Source organism: Camellia sinensis, chromosome 6 (genome assembly GCF_055761805.1).
Source record: "Camellia sinensis isolate YWXY chromosome 6, ASM5576180v1, whole genome shotgun sequence".
In the NCBI taxonomy this organism is placed as follows: Eukaryota; Viridiplantae; Streptophyta; class Magnoliopsida; order Ericales; family Theaceae; genus Camellia; species Camellia sinensis.
The window spans coordinates 185,106,210-185,123,256 of NC_138966.1; the positions used below are offsets into that span (position 1 = coordinate 185,106,210).

The 17,047-nt window shown below is 33.7% G+C and overlaps 1 protein-coding gene across 1 annotated transcript; it reads right to left on the reverse strand.

The window, feature by feature from the left end:
• Window positions 1–274: 274 nt before the first annotated feature.
• Window positions 275–14,224, reverse strand: LOC114315690 (Leucine-rich repeat protein kinase family protein). The gene is made up of 11 exons (XM_082875648.1): window positions 13,372–14,224; window positions 9,186–9,450; window positions 8,193–8,355; window positions 7,285–8,029; window positions 6,735–7,164; window positions 6,448–6,629; window positions 5,806–5,965; window positions 5,255–5,485; window positions 4,795–5,145; window positions 1,049–1,150; window positions 275–889 (listed from the first exon to the last, which is right to left on the reverse strand). The coding sequence occupies exons 1-11, from the start codon at window positions 13,878–13,880 to the stop codon at window positions 638–640; spliced, it is 3,390 nt and encodes a 1,129-aa protein (XP_082731774.1). The 5' UTR covers window positions 13,881–14,224; the 3' UTR covers window positions 275–637.
• Between the last annotated feature and the right edge of the window lie 2,823 nt (window positions 14,225–17,047).

Consider the following 17,047-nt stretch of genomic DNA (forward strand, 5'->3'; position numbering starts at 1 on the left):
CTTGGCTGAGCTTGAATTAAGAATTTAAATAAAAATTAAAAAAATAAAAAAATAAAATAAAATAAAATAAAACATTAATATAACTATATTTCATTCACATTTTACCTATATTTTTCTTTTTCTTTTCTAAATCACTATCCAAATCTATAAACCAAACCCCACATAAGAAAATTTTGATGAGATTTTGACCTATGAAAGAAATCCAACGTATATCCAACTCTAAAATCAAGTTTTGCCCCCGCCCAAATTAATTCGAGTTCAAAAAAAAGCAGACTGAACCCATGAAAAATTGAAATGCTTTGACAATTTAACCAGATCTACCATCCTCAACAAGAAATACATCAATGAATAATATTGCAGAAACCTCGGGTGTGTTTGGTTACCTACCCTAACAGAACAACAATTTTCGTTATGGCCAATAACATATCATCAGATGTCGCAGACGCCTGGATAAGGCTCGTATAAAGGAAATAATTTAGCAAAAGTGGTTGTTACATTAATCAGTGCCACGGGAAGGTCAAAATGACTCTTGGGCAAACCCAAATATTTGGTCCCGGGAATAAAGGATTTAATGTAATTCTACATCCTAGGGCTACAAAATTTGGGAATGGGAATGAATTATTACCTAGATCACAAACTACCCTTGTTCCAAGCTTCTTGAGCCAGTGAAAGAGCTTGTGTGGGCAACCAACATGTCATAGAGGTTCTCGGCTGTTGGACGAGCAGTCGGATTATTCTTGGTGCATCGGCGGTAAATATTAACAAGGAAATTCAAAGTTTCTAATTCTGCCTCTGGTTGACCTGGCTCTGTACCAGATTGAGCCATTGCAGGATCCTCTGGCAAACCCAACACCTCCAGCTCATCCGTCAGCGGCGGTCGTTTTCCCATCTGATTCAATCAAACCATTAATATTCACATTCAGCTTTGCTACATGTTTCAAATGCATAATTGACAAATGGACGTTGCTTCAGCATTTCATGGAACAAAAAATCAATATTCATCAAGAAAGGACACAACACATGCACGCAAAAAGAACAGAGGATGTACCTGTAGGTGGTCATGAATGTCTGATTCTGACAACCCTGTATAAGGGACTTGCAAAGTTAACAATTCCAATATCAAGCACCCAAACGACCAAATATCCACTTCCTATAGCCAAAAAGAAAGAAACCCTTATGAGCCAAATAATCGAGGTCACGGTGGCAAATAATAATAGCTACTATGCAAGTGCAAACCCTGCTGAAAATATTCATTCAATAAGTAAAGACTAACACTGCAAAGAGGCAAAGTCGCAAGCAGACAATTGATAGAAGATAAAATACAAGACCCTGCTAGAAAATGGACTCTCTTTCTCATATGAAGCCTAGGCACATGCAGAAGGCACCAATAGAATGACATATGTCCAGTGCATTGCCCAATTCATCTCTTCCCCTTCCTCGGAAGCTAGACCCTCTAGCAAGGGGTCAAAGGTGACAGTAACTCACTGGCAGCCTCATTGTGCTCACTTGGGCAGAATCTTAGCGGTGCCCCACTTCTTTTGGAATCACCCCTTAACATTTCCCCTTCTGAACCAAACAGTAGTCTCCTTGAAGCCATTGCTTGAAAAGTCATGATAGAGCATGTCATACTACTTATGGCACCCACATGACCAAGGTTTAATATCCTCCATCTCCAAAATGCTATGCTACATGAACTATTTCATTTTACTCTCACAGTGGAAATACTAAAGATGGGTCAGTTACAGATATAGTTAGAGATCAATTCTGATTATGCAATAACCGAAGGCTTTATGCCTCCATGTCAACCCAGACCTTAAAAAGAAGGATAAATTACAAATACATCCCCTTGAGATTTGCTTATAATACGATTTCCACCCTATGGTTCTAGAAATTGCATCTCGTCCCTTAAAATTTCTAATTTCATAACAAATTACCCATTTCATTAATAAATTGTCAAGTTAATTAACACTTTTTAATGATGTCAGAAATTTATTTCAATTAATAATTCAGGTGAATTTATCATTGTAAAGAACAGTTTGAAATTTTATTTTTTTAATTAATTCTGTTAAATAAAAAATTTTAACAATGGGATACTTGTAATTTTTCATACCATAGGGGCAAGGCTCTGAAAAGCGGTTGTTGTAGCCGTGACGGTGGCGGTGGCGGTGGCGGTGGCGCGGTTGCTATTGCAGGGTGTAAAGGCCGTAGCGTAACGGTTGCAGTAACTGGAATCGTGAATTTTTTTATTTTTCGCACAATTTGAAAAACACTTACCGATAAGCATATTTTTTTCCCATGATCATATTTATTGAGTTTTAAAATAAATATTGATGAATTTTTGTAAATTTTTAAATATGATCTAATATATTTCACATTTTTAAATCACTGTAAACTGAGTTTTTTACATTTTATTTTAATAATTAATAACTTAATATTATATAAAAAATCAATCACTAACTATTATATAAGATAAATAATGACAAAAATAAGAGAATAAATAAGAACCTAAATATATATATACATATATTTTAATCAAGCCAAATAGATAATGACCACACTCAAGATTCTGAAAAGCGGTTGCGGTTGTAGGGTGTAAAGGTCGTAGCGTAATGGTTGCGGTAACCGGAACCGTGAATTTTTTTATTTTTCGCACAATTTGAAAAAAAAATGACCGATATGCACATTTTTTTTCCATGATCATATTTATTGGGTTTTAAAATAAATATTGATCAATTTTTATAAATTTTTAAGTTTGATCCAATATATTTCATATTTTTAAATCACTATAAATTGAGTTTTTTTACATTTTATTTTAATAATTAATGACTTTATATTATATAAAAAATCAATCACCAACTATTATATATAAGATAAACAATGACAAAAATAAGAGAATAAATAAAAGTCTAAATATATATACATATATTTTACTCAAGCCAAATAGATAATGACCACACTTATTATTATTATTTTCAAACAATATATAGATAGACACACACAAACAAAATGGTTGAATGATAGTAGCTGAATAGAATAGCATAGGTCTTACAGTTTCAACAAATCAATAACATGTTCTTCATCTTCCCTCTTCTCTCTATCTCTCTTCCCCCATTTTCAATTTTTTTTTTTTTTTTTTTTTTTTTGTGTTTTTTTCGAAAGAAGCAATTCGGAGCCGTTATGTAACGGTACGTAACAGGCCGTTACGGCACCGTTACAACCGCTACAGCAGCCGCTATGGCTGACACACCTGTGAATTTCAATCACTGCAAAAGCGGCCGTACCGTGTGACGGTAACTATCACAACCGTTACGTAACGGTTGCGGTCGCTTTTTAAAACCTTGACCGCACTTATTATTATTATTATTTTCAAACAATATATAGATAAACACCCACAAACAAAATGGTTGAGTGATAGCAGCTGAATAGAATAACATAGGTCTTACAATTTCAACAAATCAATAATATGTTTTTCATCTTCCCTCTTCTCTCTCTCTCTATCTCTTGCTCCTCCATCTTTCCTATTTATCTTCCCTCTTCTCCCATTTTCAGTTTTTTTTTTTTTTTTTTTTTTTTTTTTTGTGTTTTTTTTCAAAAGAAGAGTTCGGAACCGTTACGTACCGGTGCATAACTGGCTGTTACGGCTATTACGGCACCGTTATGACCGCTACAGCCGACACACCTGTGAATCTCAATCACACTGCAAAAGCGGCCGTAACAGGTGGCGGTAACCACCACAACTGTTACGTAACAGTTGCGGCCGCTTTTTAAAACCTTGCATAAGGGACAACCCGTATTTGAAGCAAACCTCAAAAGTGTATTTGTAATTTACCCTAAAAAGAATGCCCCACTGTAACATAACCTAGTGGATGTTTAATCCACATAAATAGTTTCTACATGATGAAGCAAGATTAATGTGCGACTTCAGCTTCATCTATTTGCTACAAATCCTAATAGCTAAGTAAACATCAAAATCAAACTCCAAATTTCTCCATCAAAATAAAATTAATAAAATCGAATATGGCCATTCATTGTAATACCTAAGGCATACTATAAAAATGAAATTAGGCATATTGTGTTGACAAGTATGATCTCACTCATAAAAGTAAAAAGATTGTTTCCCCAACATTATTTCCAGACTTCATAAGAAACCATCAAGCCATAAGGGCTTTCTGCCGTTTCACCTTTGATAACCTACAACTCAATCAGAACAACCAGCTTACAACTTTGGACAGGTTTCAAGACACAGCAAACGTGCACCGTGTTTCATATTTATTTATTTTTAAAAAAGTAGAGTACAACAGAAAAAGACATCGGATGAGTAATGATACATAGCTCTAATTTGAGAGCTCTAAATGAAACTCTAGTGAGATGGAAGATAGAGAAAGTAGAGAGAGATAGAGAGAGGAGTGTGGGCCCTACCTTCACATGGGTACTCTCCACATCATTAGAGTTGCATTAAAGCTCTCAAATTAGAGCTCTAAAACATTATTGTTCCTAAAGATATTTGCCATCTTTATGCATGTAGTACGTATTTATATATATGGTGCAGTGCATCCTAGTGAAGTTGATTATGATTTGGGATCAAGTAAATGAAGCAATTAGTGCTGAGTAGATTTACTAGTAAGCATTTTGAAATCAAACAAACATATATTAATGCCATTAATCATCTACAAACTCCAGATGCTGTCTACATTAACCTTTGATTTTGTATTTTTTTTGCTGGGTTGGGGAGGGGGTATTTCAGAACTTCAGAATAAGTTGAAAACTGATAAACTAGCAGGGGAAGAAACTCACCAGCCCATATATGTCAGGCTTATGCATTGCCCGAAACACCTCAGGAGCCATCCAACGAGGTGTTCCAACACAAACATTCGGTGGAGGTATTCCAATATGAGCAATGCAGCATGAATGCAAGTAAGAACGAAGGGGGACTGCTCTATCAAAATCACAAAGCTTGACAATAGGCGATCCATCAGGTCTCCTCCCATCCAAATCTATCAAAATGTTTTCACTCTTTATGTCACGATGAATAATGTGTTCAGAATGCAACTCCACCAATGCACATGCAACATCTCTAGCAATATACAATGCCAATTCAACCTGGACATGCTTCTCGCCAGCTCTAGACAGCTTCTCTACATAATTCTGTTATGTAATGGGCATGGAATTTGTTAAAATTATAGACATTAAAAGCCAAGTGAATCAAGCAACTAAGAGGTAAATTAGAAGTATTAACAATTTAAAGAAAAATCACCTTTAAGGACCCCCCTTTTATGTACTCCATCAAAATAGCAGACTGCAATATGCGATGCTCTGGGTCGCCATCTAGCGAGTGACTCCACTTGGAAGATATTTGATGACCATAAATCTCTACGATGCAGGAGTGTTTCTTCAAAGCACTTAAAATCCTTACCTCCCCCAAACAACTGTACTCAAAATTCCGAATTGCTTCCAGGGAAGTTCCAACAACTTCTAGAGTATGCACCTGCAGTATTGAACAAGTGAGAGCAAGGTAGACTCAAGTGTGATCAGGATAGTTTTTTATTTAAAAATTAATATTGGCACCAGGTATGTAGTAGCAACTCAATTTTAAAAGAAAATGGAAAAATGAAAGATATAACAGAAAAGGAGTATAACTGCAATGGCTATATGCAAAGACAACAGTTATTCAAAGTGAACATTATACAGAATATAGTAATTGAACTATTATTTATCAACAAATGCTGGCAAAACCCTAGTACAACTTCAAGAAAGAAGCATGCAAAATAGAAAGATACAAGGGGTAACAATTAGCAATAAACACACCTTCGCCACAGCCTCAACTGATCCAAAATCACACCGGATGAGAGTACTAGAAGCCACTTTTTCTGTTTCTTCACTAGTAGAGAGAGAAGGAAAGGAACAACTTGGTCCAGGATTGCTATCTGTCACATGAGGAACATTAATCCGGCTGAGAGGAATGTACCTGAAACAACAACTTGCCCCTCAGAAACTACAGTAAAAGCATGCAGCCACATGCACCTCTCCATCAACAACATAACTAGCCCTTGAGAGGGACAAAGATTAAAGAAAATAGATGTTATTCAGATTTGTTCTCCCCTAACACAGCTGCATATATTGCATGGAACATGGCAATAGTCATGATTACCCTAATACATTAACAGTTCTCTGTCTTATAAATAACGACATTAGCAGCAATCTAAATATCTTCAAACAGATTCAAGCGGAGCACTATGCTATTTTATTTCAACCAGTGAAATCTTAATCAAAATAAGAAATATTGCTTTTATGTTACTTCACAAGGAATAACATAAATTTTCTCTCTTTCACACAGTGACACAAACACCCAAATAACAACGCAAGTCCATATGCAAATCTTTATATGGAAAACATAATTAGCAGCACAGAGACTACCAAGAACATTAAAATTATAATAAAAGCAGTTACCTGCAAAAATATTCTGGGTCTGTTTCCTCCCTTATATCATGTGGATGACACGCATCAACTATCGTGCGAACCCATGCATCACCCCTCTTGATAACAACAATATTCCATGCATGCGGTGAGAAATCTAAATACCCCCGAACAAGCTCACAGTGTACTCGAGGCTCCATCCGGTCACAAAGGTACTAGAGCACATTATGATTTGTCAGTTCACAAGAAACTAATGTAGGAAGGGAAGAGCAAAAGAATCAAAAATTACAAATGAAATACATGTACAGTAAAGGAATCACCTTCATAAGCAATGCTCTATGTCTACATATGCCAAACTGGAGAGTCCCAATAGGAACCACAATGGAATTTTGTCTTGCTTTAATAGATTGAAGAGATTTCTCACAAAGATCAAGGAAAACAATATCTTCCACACTCTCTGAAATTTGTCTAGTGGATTTCCTAATACTGTCACTGTTTCCAGTTGGGCAGGTACAGATAAAGGGCTTTCTATAGTTTGAACCAGATACAGCTTTCCGTGTCCTCTCAATTACTGCACTTTTATCACTGCCCCCAAAGTGGTCTGATACAAAAAGAGCAAGCCATGACGCAATCTGCAAGTCATCAATTGCTAAATGTTCTCTTTCCTTGGTTGAACCATTAATCTGCTTAAAATGGAACACTAATGCTCGAGCACACAATGCAATAGCATCCAACTTTTCATCGTTTTTCCTGAATGAAATATCAACAATCACAATCACTAAGATTTGAAACTATTCTATCATCCCCAATAGCCAACGGTAGAAAGCAACATCTAATTCAACACCAAGCATGTGTAGCATAAGGAATTACCTGTCTAAAAGTATGACTTCACGTGAATCAAGATGCAGATTTTGCTCATAACTCCTCAGTGGCATGAAGGGCCGATCTCGTCCTGCATCAAAAAAGCCATCTGGTAGATGGTCATCAATGCTACAGAATGATGTGTTGCTATATTTGCAAGATAGATCTGAGTGATCATCAATTGATCTCTGATATTTGCTAGGTTTGGGATTATCAAGATCCCTATCAGGATGCCTTTTTGACTTTGGAATACTGTTACATAAAGTCAAAGATGAGCCTTCATCTTGCAACTGAGCAGCATCTGAAATAGCATCCAAAGATGCATCATGTTTAGTACAGTCCTTCTCACCCTCTTTACATATTTCAACAGAGTTAACTGTCACACACGAGCAATTATCTATATGATTCTCCTTTTTCGAACCAATATCATCGTCCTCAACGCTAGTAATTTCACACTCGGCTTCTCCAGAATGTAATTCTTTATCATCAATGTCAGGAACTGAAATGCCTGATGTACAAGATTCTGAAGAAAGAACAGCATGTTTGCATGATTTGCATTTGTCTGCTGCTTTTTCTGTCAATAACTCGGCATGATCGTCACTTTTCCACTTCCTGCTGCTGTTTAAACGTTCTTGGCGAGCTCTCTGTTGTAAATAATACCGTCGTTTCCATCCCTTGCCAGTCCGTCGTGCCGCAAAACACCGACTGTTTGATGAGGATCCAGTTAAATGGTTCGATGAGGTAACAGGGAAGCCTAAATCATCACAAAATGTACAGTTATTTAAAATTAGTTCAAAAAAGAAAACGAATACAAAGAAGCCTAATGCCCTTGCCAAAAAGAGGGGGAGAAAATAGAAGGCAGGAAAGGAAATGTATGACAAAAAAAAAAATCTGGTAAATATATCTAGAGGCCTCACCTTTTCGAGATACACTATCATCAATCTCCCGAACATCACCCTCAAATACATCCATTTCAACGGCAGAACTGATGAATTCATCATTGGATGTGTCTTCACCATTTCCCTCCAAATTGCACCATATCCATGAAGGTATTTGACAACAACTGAGAAGCTTGTTGTACTATAAAGAATCAAGAGCACAAATATAACCAATGTTAAGTTCAAAATTTTGGACAAGACTCTGCAAAGGTATAAATTTAAACAAATAAACCACAGATTCACCAGCATGAGGGAAAATAGCTCCAAGTATTAAGATTACTTCAGAGGAAATGTTGAAACAAATCAGAAACAACATGGCAGAGTAAATACAGCTGCGCAAAATTATCAATATATAAATATGCATATACACAATTAAGCAAACCACATGCAACTACCAACTCAATAACTTCCATGAGGAAAGGGCAATTGGACTCACGAAGAAAAACCAATACTAGTATTTCAAAACAACTACTACAACAACAATGTCACAGCAAGAACAGAAATATCAATAACCCATCTCGGTCAGCCATTATCCACAGTTACAAGTATAATAACATGTGAATTAATATTAGACAAGGAACATATGAACAGACAAACATACTAAAGTAATACAAGATCATTGAATTCTTACACAACATTATTTTCTTTAAAAAATTCTGTAGAAGCAAGTCCGCCACAAAAAATTGAAGAAACGAACTATCGATCATGATCAATGACAGATTGCAGCTTTAAGTGAAACATGATGAGCTATGATTATACTAAAATTATTCTTGAGAATCGTAAGATTTTGATAACAAAGATTGGGGTATAAATAAAAGAACTTGGGGTACAAATGAAAGACCATCAAAATCTGTTTACGAGAATACAAGTTTAAAAGAACTTCTTGCCACATCATATTTCCTAGTTTATGGTTACTAATATGCTTATCAAAAAAAATTTAAAAAAAAAGAATTAATGATTATTAATATGTACCTGAAGATTTAGTTTCTGAAGGTTATGCATTGAGTCAAGTTCGAGACAACCCAGCGATGATAACCTATTATTTGACAGGTCCAAGGTCTCCAATCTTTGCAGGGATGACAAACCAGAAGGTAGTTCCACCAATTTATTATTAGTGACTTTCAATGATATCAAGGCATTTAAATAAGTTATCTCAGTTGGCAAACTCCTCATCTTATTGAATGAAAGATCTAGATACTCTAATTTTTTAAGGCAGCCAATTTCTGGAGGAAGGTATCTGCAGGAAAAACAACAAACAGAACATCACAACTTTCTCCAAGACGCAAAACATTAACATATAGGAAAAAAGATTAGAAAATGATCATAAATATAGAGGAACTCTATAGTTTGTTGGAATCTTATAAAATGGTAGAATTAAGACCAATACACAAAATAGTTTTTAAACATTTGTACCATTCTGCCTCAATGGACATAGTTTTCAAACTCATTCCCACCCAACAGAACACTAAATAATTGTAGTTTGGCTTGACTGCAAAAGGTTACACCACAATATATAGATGTTGCCCCTTTTTGTTGTCAATAGAATATTGTCAATCAAAAAAGAAAAAAAGTCGTACTAACTGTTTTATATGGTTGATGTGGATTGGGTGGTTCCTCCCTCTTGTATTCAAACGCTATTGATTGATTATAGGGGATTAGGAACACCAATAAGAAAGCTCGAGTTCTTCGGGATTATGTCATTTTTTTATATTTTGGGAAATATAGTGAGAGAGGAATGTAAGGATATTTTTTTATTTTTTTATTTTTTTTTGTGACAAATTTGAAAATTTGAAGGGGATATGGGATAAGATATGTCATTATGTCTTCTTTTTGGGCTTCAGTTGCTTCTACTTTTAGAGAGATTTCATTGTTCTTTATTAGTAGGGATTACAGGGTAGTGTGTGATATTTAGTTTTTGCGTTTTGGTAGATTCCATGTCCTTCACTTTCTTTATTGCCAATCAAAAAGGTAATTTTTAAAAGCTATTTCATGGAAATCAATCAAGAAACTCGAGTTTCGGGGAATTTAATAACTCTAGCAGTAATATTGATTATATATTCTTCTGCAAGATGAAGGTAGTGGAGGTAAAGTAGGCTAGGAAGAAGATGAGATTGGGAGGTAGTAGGACCAGATAGAATTCCCAAAAAAGTCTGAAAGTATTTGGGTGATGAAGGGATAGTTTTGGTTGATTAATTTGTTTAAAAATATTTTGAATTCTATTACAACAATTATGAATAGAGAAAAAGTACATTAGTTCCAATATATAAGAACATAAATTAAATTTAAAATTGCACTAATTATCATCATATTAAACTTATGAGTCATACAACAAAACTTTGATAGAGAGTGATTGTGTAGAGATTAAAACATGTGACGGCAGTTTTTAAAATACTATAAAAATTGAGGGGGGAAAAAAATGGAAAACTAACAAAGACCTTCATATGGTGTTTATTGACTTAGAAAAGCATATGATTGTATTTCTAAAGAGATAATGTGAGTTTCGGATTAGTGACAACAAAAGGAGTAAATTTTAAGCTTGAATTGTGGACAAATATTTACAATATAAAGAGTTTAGGTTAAGTTGATTGAGACAGAATACATGAAAATGTAATGTTAGAAAAACTACAAATAGGGATGAAGAAGGTAAGTAAAATTTTATGGGCATGAGATACATAAGAGTGATCATTTTTTATATCTTGGGTTAATTAGTATTCATAAAAATGAAGAGATTGAGGAGGACGTGTCTCACAAAATTAGGGAAGAATGGATGAAAGGGAGTAGTGCATTAGGAGCATTGTGTGCTCATAGGATTTCTAGTAAGATTAAGGGAAAAAATCATGACTTCTTTTTCGCAGATAAAAAATTGAAATTTATGCAATCGTCATAAGAGTTGCTATGATGTATGGTATAGAATGCTAGGCAACCAAGAAAAAAACATGTTATGGAAATGAGTATAGCTATAATGAGAATGTTGAGATGCATATGGCAAGGTTATAAGAAAAGATAAAATATGAAATGAATTCAATAGGAAGAAGTTAAAAGTGACTCCAATTGAAGACAAGAAAAAGTCATATAAGATGGTACAGCCATGTGCATCATAAACCAACATAATGCTCATATAAGGAAGAGTGATGTGATTCACATAGAGGATGGTAAGAGAAATAAAGGACAACCTACAAGAACTTGGGTTGCGATGATAAAGAAAGAATATGATTATAACCTTACCAAGGAACAGCTAATTTGAGGTTAAAAAAAGACATGGCTATCTTAAACATAACTTGTGTATGTGAATAAAACCAATTGAAGGAAATAAATCCATGTAGCCGAACCCAAGTAATTGAGACCCAAGCTTGTTGAGTTGAGTTGAGTTGAGGAATCGACCCAAAATTATATTAGAACCAACTTATATATATAGAACCTCACCGTTCCCAATAAAAGAGGCTTAAATCAATCCACACCAAAATAGTTCCTTTCTTTTTTTTCATTTTTTCTTTTTTCTAAAAGTGCCCGAGCATGCGGTATCACCACCAACATGAACTACTAATTGATCTAGATTCAATCTTCCCATGCCAAAATAGCTTCACAATAAAAAAATTTAAACACTTCGTCAAAATATTCTAAAATGAAATCGTAAGTATCATTTTGTTTGAAAATGTAATCCATCATTCAGTAAAGCAGGGGAGAGAACACAAAGTTTGATCAGAATGGCATAGACGCTTACTAGTAGAGATAAGCACATAATGTGAAGAATTTCAAGATACATTTGTGTAACTAATAAACACTAACAACTAAAATCTTATTAAGATATAAATTACCTAATTTTGCTTTTCTAATTGTTAGATATTCTTCCAAAATAACCATTATTACCAGCTTAGAGTGAGACCGAGAGGGATTAATTAACAGATTTCAACATGTGGTTGGGAAAACCAAATTAATCATAAAAAAAATTTGCACTACTACTGTAACTGTGTGACTAATTTTAGATAACAATAATCCTGTAGATTGACTCTAGCCTTTCAACATTAATATGCAATACATTATTAGTGCAATTGGGTGCCAAGAAAAACCATCATAACATCAAACCTTAATAAGTAATGGAGAAATATATAGGTTAGCTTCATTAGGGCATGGGTAAGTAAGATAAGTGTGACTAATGCTATGAATCTTCCCAAAACGTGGCCAGGATTCAAGACAAACCCCCAACTACCAAACCCTAAAAGTAATCGATCAGAGGTTACCAGTTCATACCAAATTATTACCATGTGTTGATGTGTCAGTTGCCTGACCAACAATAATCCAGATTTGCATTGCTTCAATAATGCTCAAATGGCATAGTTAAGTACAAAACCCAAGACCTTTATTTTCCCATAAGCTATGCTCCTCTTATATGGCTTCTCCATCTCGCCTACAAACCACAGTAATCCACATTTTGCAACTCTGAAACACAATCCAAATGATGCAACTTATTTGGGCACTTCTACTCCATTTTATCCTTCATTCACCTTTCTATTTTGTACCATTCACAAGCCACCTTAAAACCTCACATGGACAGTATGAATTTCTAATTTATTCTCATCACCTTCTACTCAACAGTCCAATCAATGAAATTCTAATTACTTGTTCATGCAGGTATTAATCAACAATACATTCACTTATATCCACAGTTTAACAAATGGCACAAAACAAATTTCCTCATAATACTGGTCTGGTCTCTATGAGCAATTGCAATCTTTTACACTAAGTAGCTTACAACAAGTCCAATTGACATGCATGAAACATTACTTAATGCAAATAGACTTTCCTCATTTATATCTACAATATTCTGTAGATCTACTGGTCTGTAATTATTCCCTTTTTTAATACTTTGGGAGCCACAAGGTAGTTGAGTCTGTTACTATCAAATGCCACTATTAGTAGTAGCACCAGCCAGCATAGCACAGCCAAATGAAAGATTGAATGACTTCATCACTTTACATGTAAAACAGAACATAACATCAAGAAAATTGGTTTATTAAATTGGATATAAGTTTGTATCAAGTTATTGTAAGAATTTAGGAAATTTTCAAGAAACTGATTTCTAGTCTGCCAATGAGAAAGTAACCGGTCCTTTGTTTAGATATGACATAGGATAGGTAAAGAATTAAAAAAGAACAGTAACCTGATAGAGAAGTGGCAAACAGAGAGCTTTGTTAAGCCCTTGAGCCCAGCAATCTCACTCAACAAAGGAAATGCCGAAGGCCTTGGAGGCACCTTGCAAAGCTCAAGCTCCTTCAAAGCCATTAACTTGTGCAAAGGCAAACCCGTCAAACTCGGCGAAGTTATCCTCAACTGCAAGCATTCCAGCTCAAACAAGTTCCTAAACTCCGTGGGAAAAATATTAACCTCATTCCCGAAGAACTTCAAAGTCTTCAACTTTCTCAAACCACCCAACCACCTAGGAATCAAATTGAACACATTCTTATACATATACAACCCCTCAACCGAATCCTCCGACCCGTTTGGTACCGAAAAATCCAAACTTTTTCCAGAAACATCAAGAACAGAGCCACAATCAGCATCATCTCCAGTTAAATTGGTCTCCAAAGCTCTCGATTTTTCAGATTTCTCGGCTTCTTTCGAGGGATCCTCTTCTGTAACTACAGGTTCGTCCGAATCGGTGACCTGCATTTGCTTAAAACACTATAAACAATAGATAAATATTTTGAGAAATTTGAAAGGAATTTGGAGATTTGGGTTAGGGTTTAGAAGTAGAGAAGATTGAGTGGGAGATCAATGGAGAAAAGAGAGATGACGAGAGAAAGGGCAGAATCGCAGCAGCGATGATGACGCATACAAATACATATGAGTATATGTGTATGTATGTATGTATATCCTAGAGAGAGAAAATCGAAAGGAACTGTGAAGAGCGCGAGGGATAAGAAGACAACAGAAGCGAAGCGCTTACCGAGAGAGAGAGAGAGAGAGAGAGAAACCCTAAAATCTAGAGGAAAACTCTTGGAGAAGGTACTTTTATGGGACAGTCCCCAGCTTTTCCCATTCAAGAGGGAACCACGGGTATGAAAAGTCATAATTGCCCTTATCTTTACTCGGAATTAATTTTATTTGCAATGGCGATTTTGACATTTCGGTGCACCGTGATTATTGCTTTACAAAATTCAAGACAACTAGGTGATTTTTTAATTAAAATTCTTTTAAAGTAACAAAAACAAATTAAAAGTTCGATTTCAAGAGGCCACGTCATTTATATTAGTTAAATATTTTTTATACTTAATTATTTAATTAAAAAAAATAATTTTAAATACATTAGTTGTTTTCACTTAATAAAAAAAATTTAAAAATTCAAATTTCCAAATGGATTCATATATATTTTGTTATATAAAATACACAAATTAAAATATCGTTTGAATCTTTTTTTATATCTAAAAAATATATATTGAATATCGTAAAGGCTGACATAATTATAAAAAAAAAAATTAAAATTTTAATTTACATAATATTTGTTTTTTTTATTTTAGATAATTTACAAATACATATATTGAGATTTACTTAAAATACGGATTATTCTCTATTGTTTGAAAAATTACAAATATCTTATTGTTAGATTTTTTTATTTAACAGAATTAATTGAAAAAGTAAAATTTTTAACTGTTCACCTATACAATAATAAAATTATCTAAATTATTAATTGAAATAAAATTTTAACATTATTAAAAACTATTAATTAACTTGATAATTTATTAATAAAATGACTTATTTGTTATTAAATTAAAAACCTTAAGGGCATAATGTAATTTCTAAAATCACATAGCATAATTTGTAATTTAAGTAAATATCAGATGGTATGTTTCTAATTTACCCTTTTATTTTTTTATGAATTAAATAAAGTAAAAATAACATAAATTAAATATAAGTTAAATTTTTGTTGCTTTTTCTTTTACTTTATCTCTTTTCACAAATTTATTTTCAAAATTTAAATTTAAACTCAACTTTTAAATTAAAAAAAAAAAGTGAGCATAAAAAAAATAATAATTCCAATTATCCTATGGGTGAGATACCGCCTTCTAATAAATCATCCTGAAATTTCAAGACACGTTTAATAATAGCTAAACATTCTTGTTTTATTGTTGGATAATTTTGTGCTGCTTTATTCCAAATTCCTGAAGTGAACCATAAAAGTTCTTCTCTCTTACTGGTAGGATTAAACTGTTTAAGAATACCACCATAACCCAAGTTAAAGGCATTTGTTTCAACAATTTTTTTCCATTCTGGATGTGGTAAAAAAAGACGAGGAAGACTCTTGACTCTAGCCTTAATTTTTTGAATAGCTTCTGTATGTTCTGGACTCCAAGGTGGAAGGTTCTTTCGAAGTCTGGTATATAAAATAGCTGCATCTGTAGCTAGATTAGGGTAGTAATCATGTATGCAATTTAAACTACCAAAAAATTGCTGTAATTGAGTTTTATCTTTAATTTCATCAGGAAATTTAGAGACAAACTCCATACTTCTGTCTATTGGAATTATTGTGCCATTATAAATATTATGGCCTAAAAATCGGACTGTAGTTTGAAAACCTTTCATTTTTTATGCAGAAATCACCAAACCATTTCGGGTAATAATATTCTTAAAAATATGAAGATGTTTCATATGCTGGTCAATAGATGATGAGAAAATAAGAACATTATCAATATAGCAAATTGTAAATTCTATATAAGGATTAAAAATATCATTCATGATGTGCTGGAGCTCAAATGGAGCATTTTTCTACCCAAATGGCATAACATTTCATTCAAAATGTCCAAAGGGTACTGTAAAAGCAGTTTTATACCTGTCTTTTTCTGTAATTTGAACCTGCCAATATCCTAATTTCATGTCAAATTTAGAAAATATGACAGCATCCTGTAAGCGATCTAAGAGATCTTTTTTATTTGGTATTGGATACCTGATCCACTGTAAGGTTTCATTAAGAGGTTTATATTTAATTACTAATATTGGCACTTCTCTTTCAATTTTTGTATTTTTATTAACATAAAATATTGTACAATTCCATGGAGATCGACTAGATCTAATGAGTTTTTTCTGGAGTAAGGTATTGATTTATGTCTTGCAGAGTTCTGAATACTATTTTTTCATTTGATTGGGACGCGCACTGGTTGGAATTTTGCGCTCATCAAAGTCTGGTTCATAAGGAAGAGAAACTATGTGTTTCTTTCTTTCCCAAAATGCATTAGGAACATCACTGTAGACTTCTGTTTGGAATTCTTGTTCAAGAAGTTTAATTTTATTCTGTAAAGAAGATTGCTATAATCTTTATTCTGTAGTAAGAAAAGAAATTTCTTTTTGTAAGAAATTAATTTGGTTTTCTTTTAAATTAACTAGATCCTTAATCTAATCTAATTCTTTGGTGTAAGGTTCTGTAATAAATTCAAAAATAATCTGTTGATTATTTAAGGTTGTATGGATGCCTATGGAATCAATCTTTGTGATTGGCATAAGTAGACATAGGAATGGTGTCCCTAAGATGATGGATTGAGACATATTTTTAATCAAGACAAAAGATGTAGGAAGGCATAACCCTTGGTTACATATGAAAACTTCTGGAAGTTTGTACCTAATATAAAAGAATTACCACTTGCGCTAGTAAGTGATTGTGTAGTTTTTTGGAAATATTTAGTTGGAATTAACCATTCCTGGATACAATTCATACCAGCACCACTATCGACAAGGGCGACAGCATCTTTAATTATAAAATATGGTTTTATAATAAAAGTAATTCTGATATACCGTTTCTGAAAGGTTATTGTATTCATAAGCATAAGATAATCAGGTTTAGATTT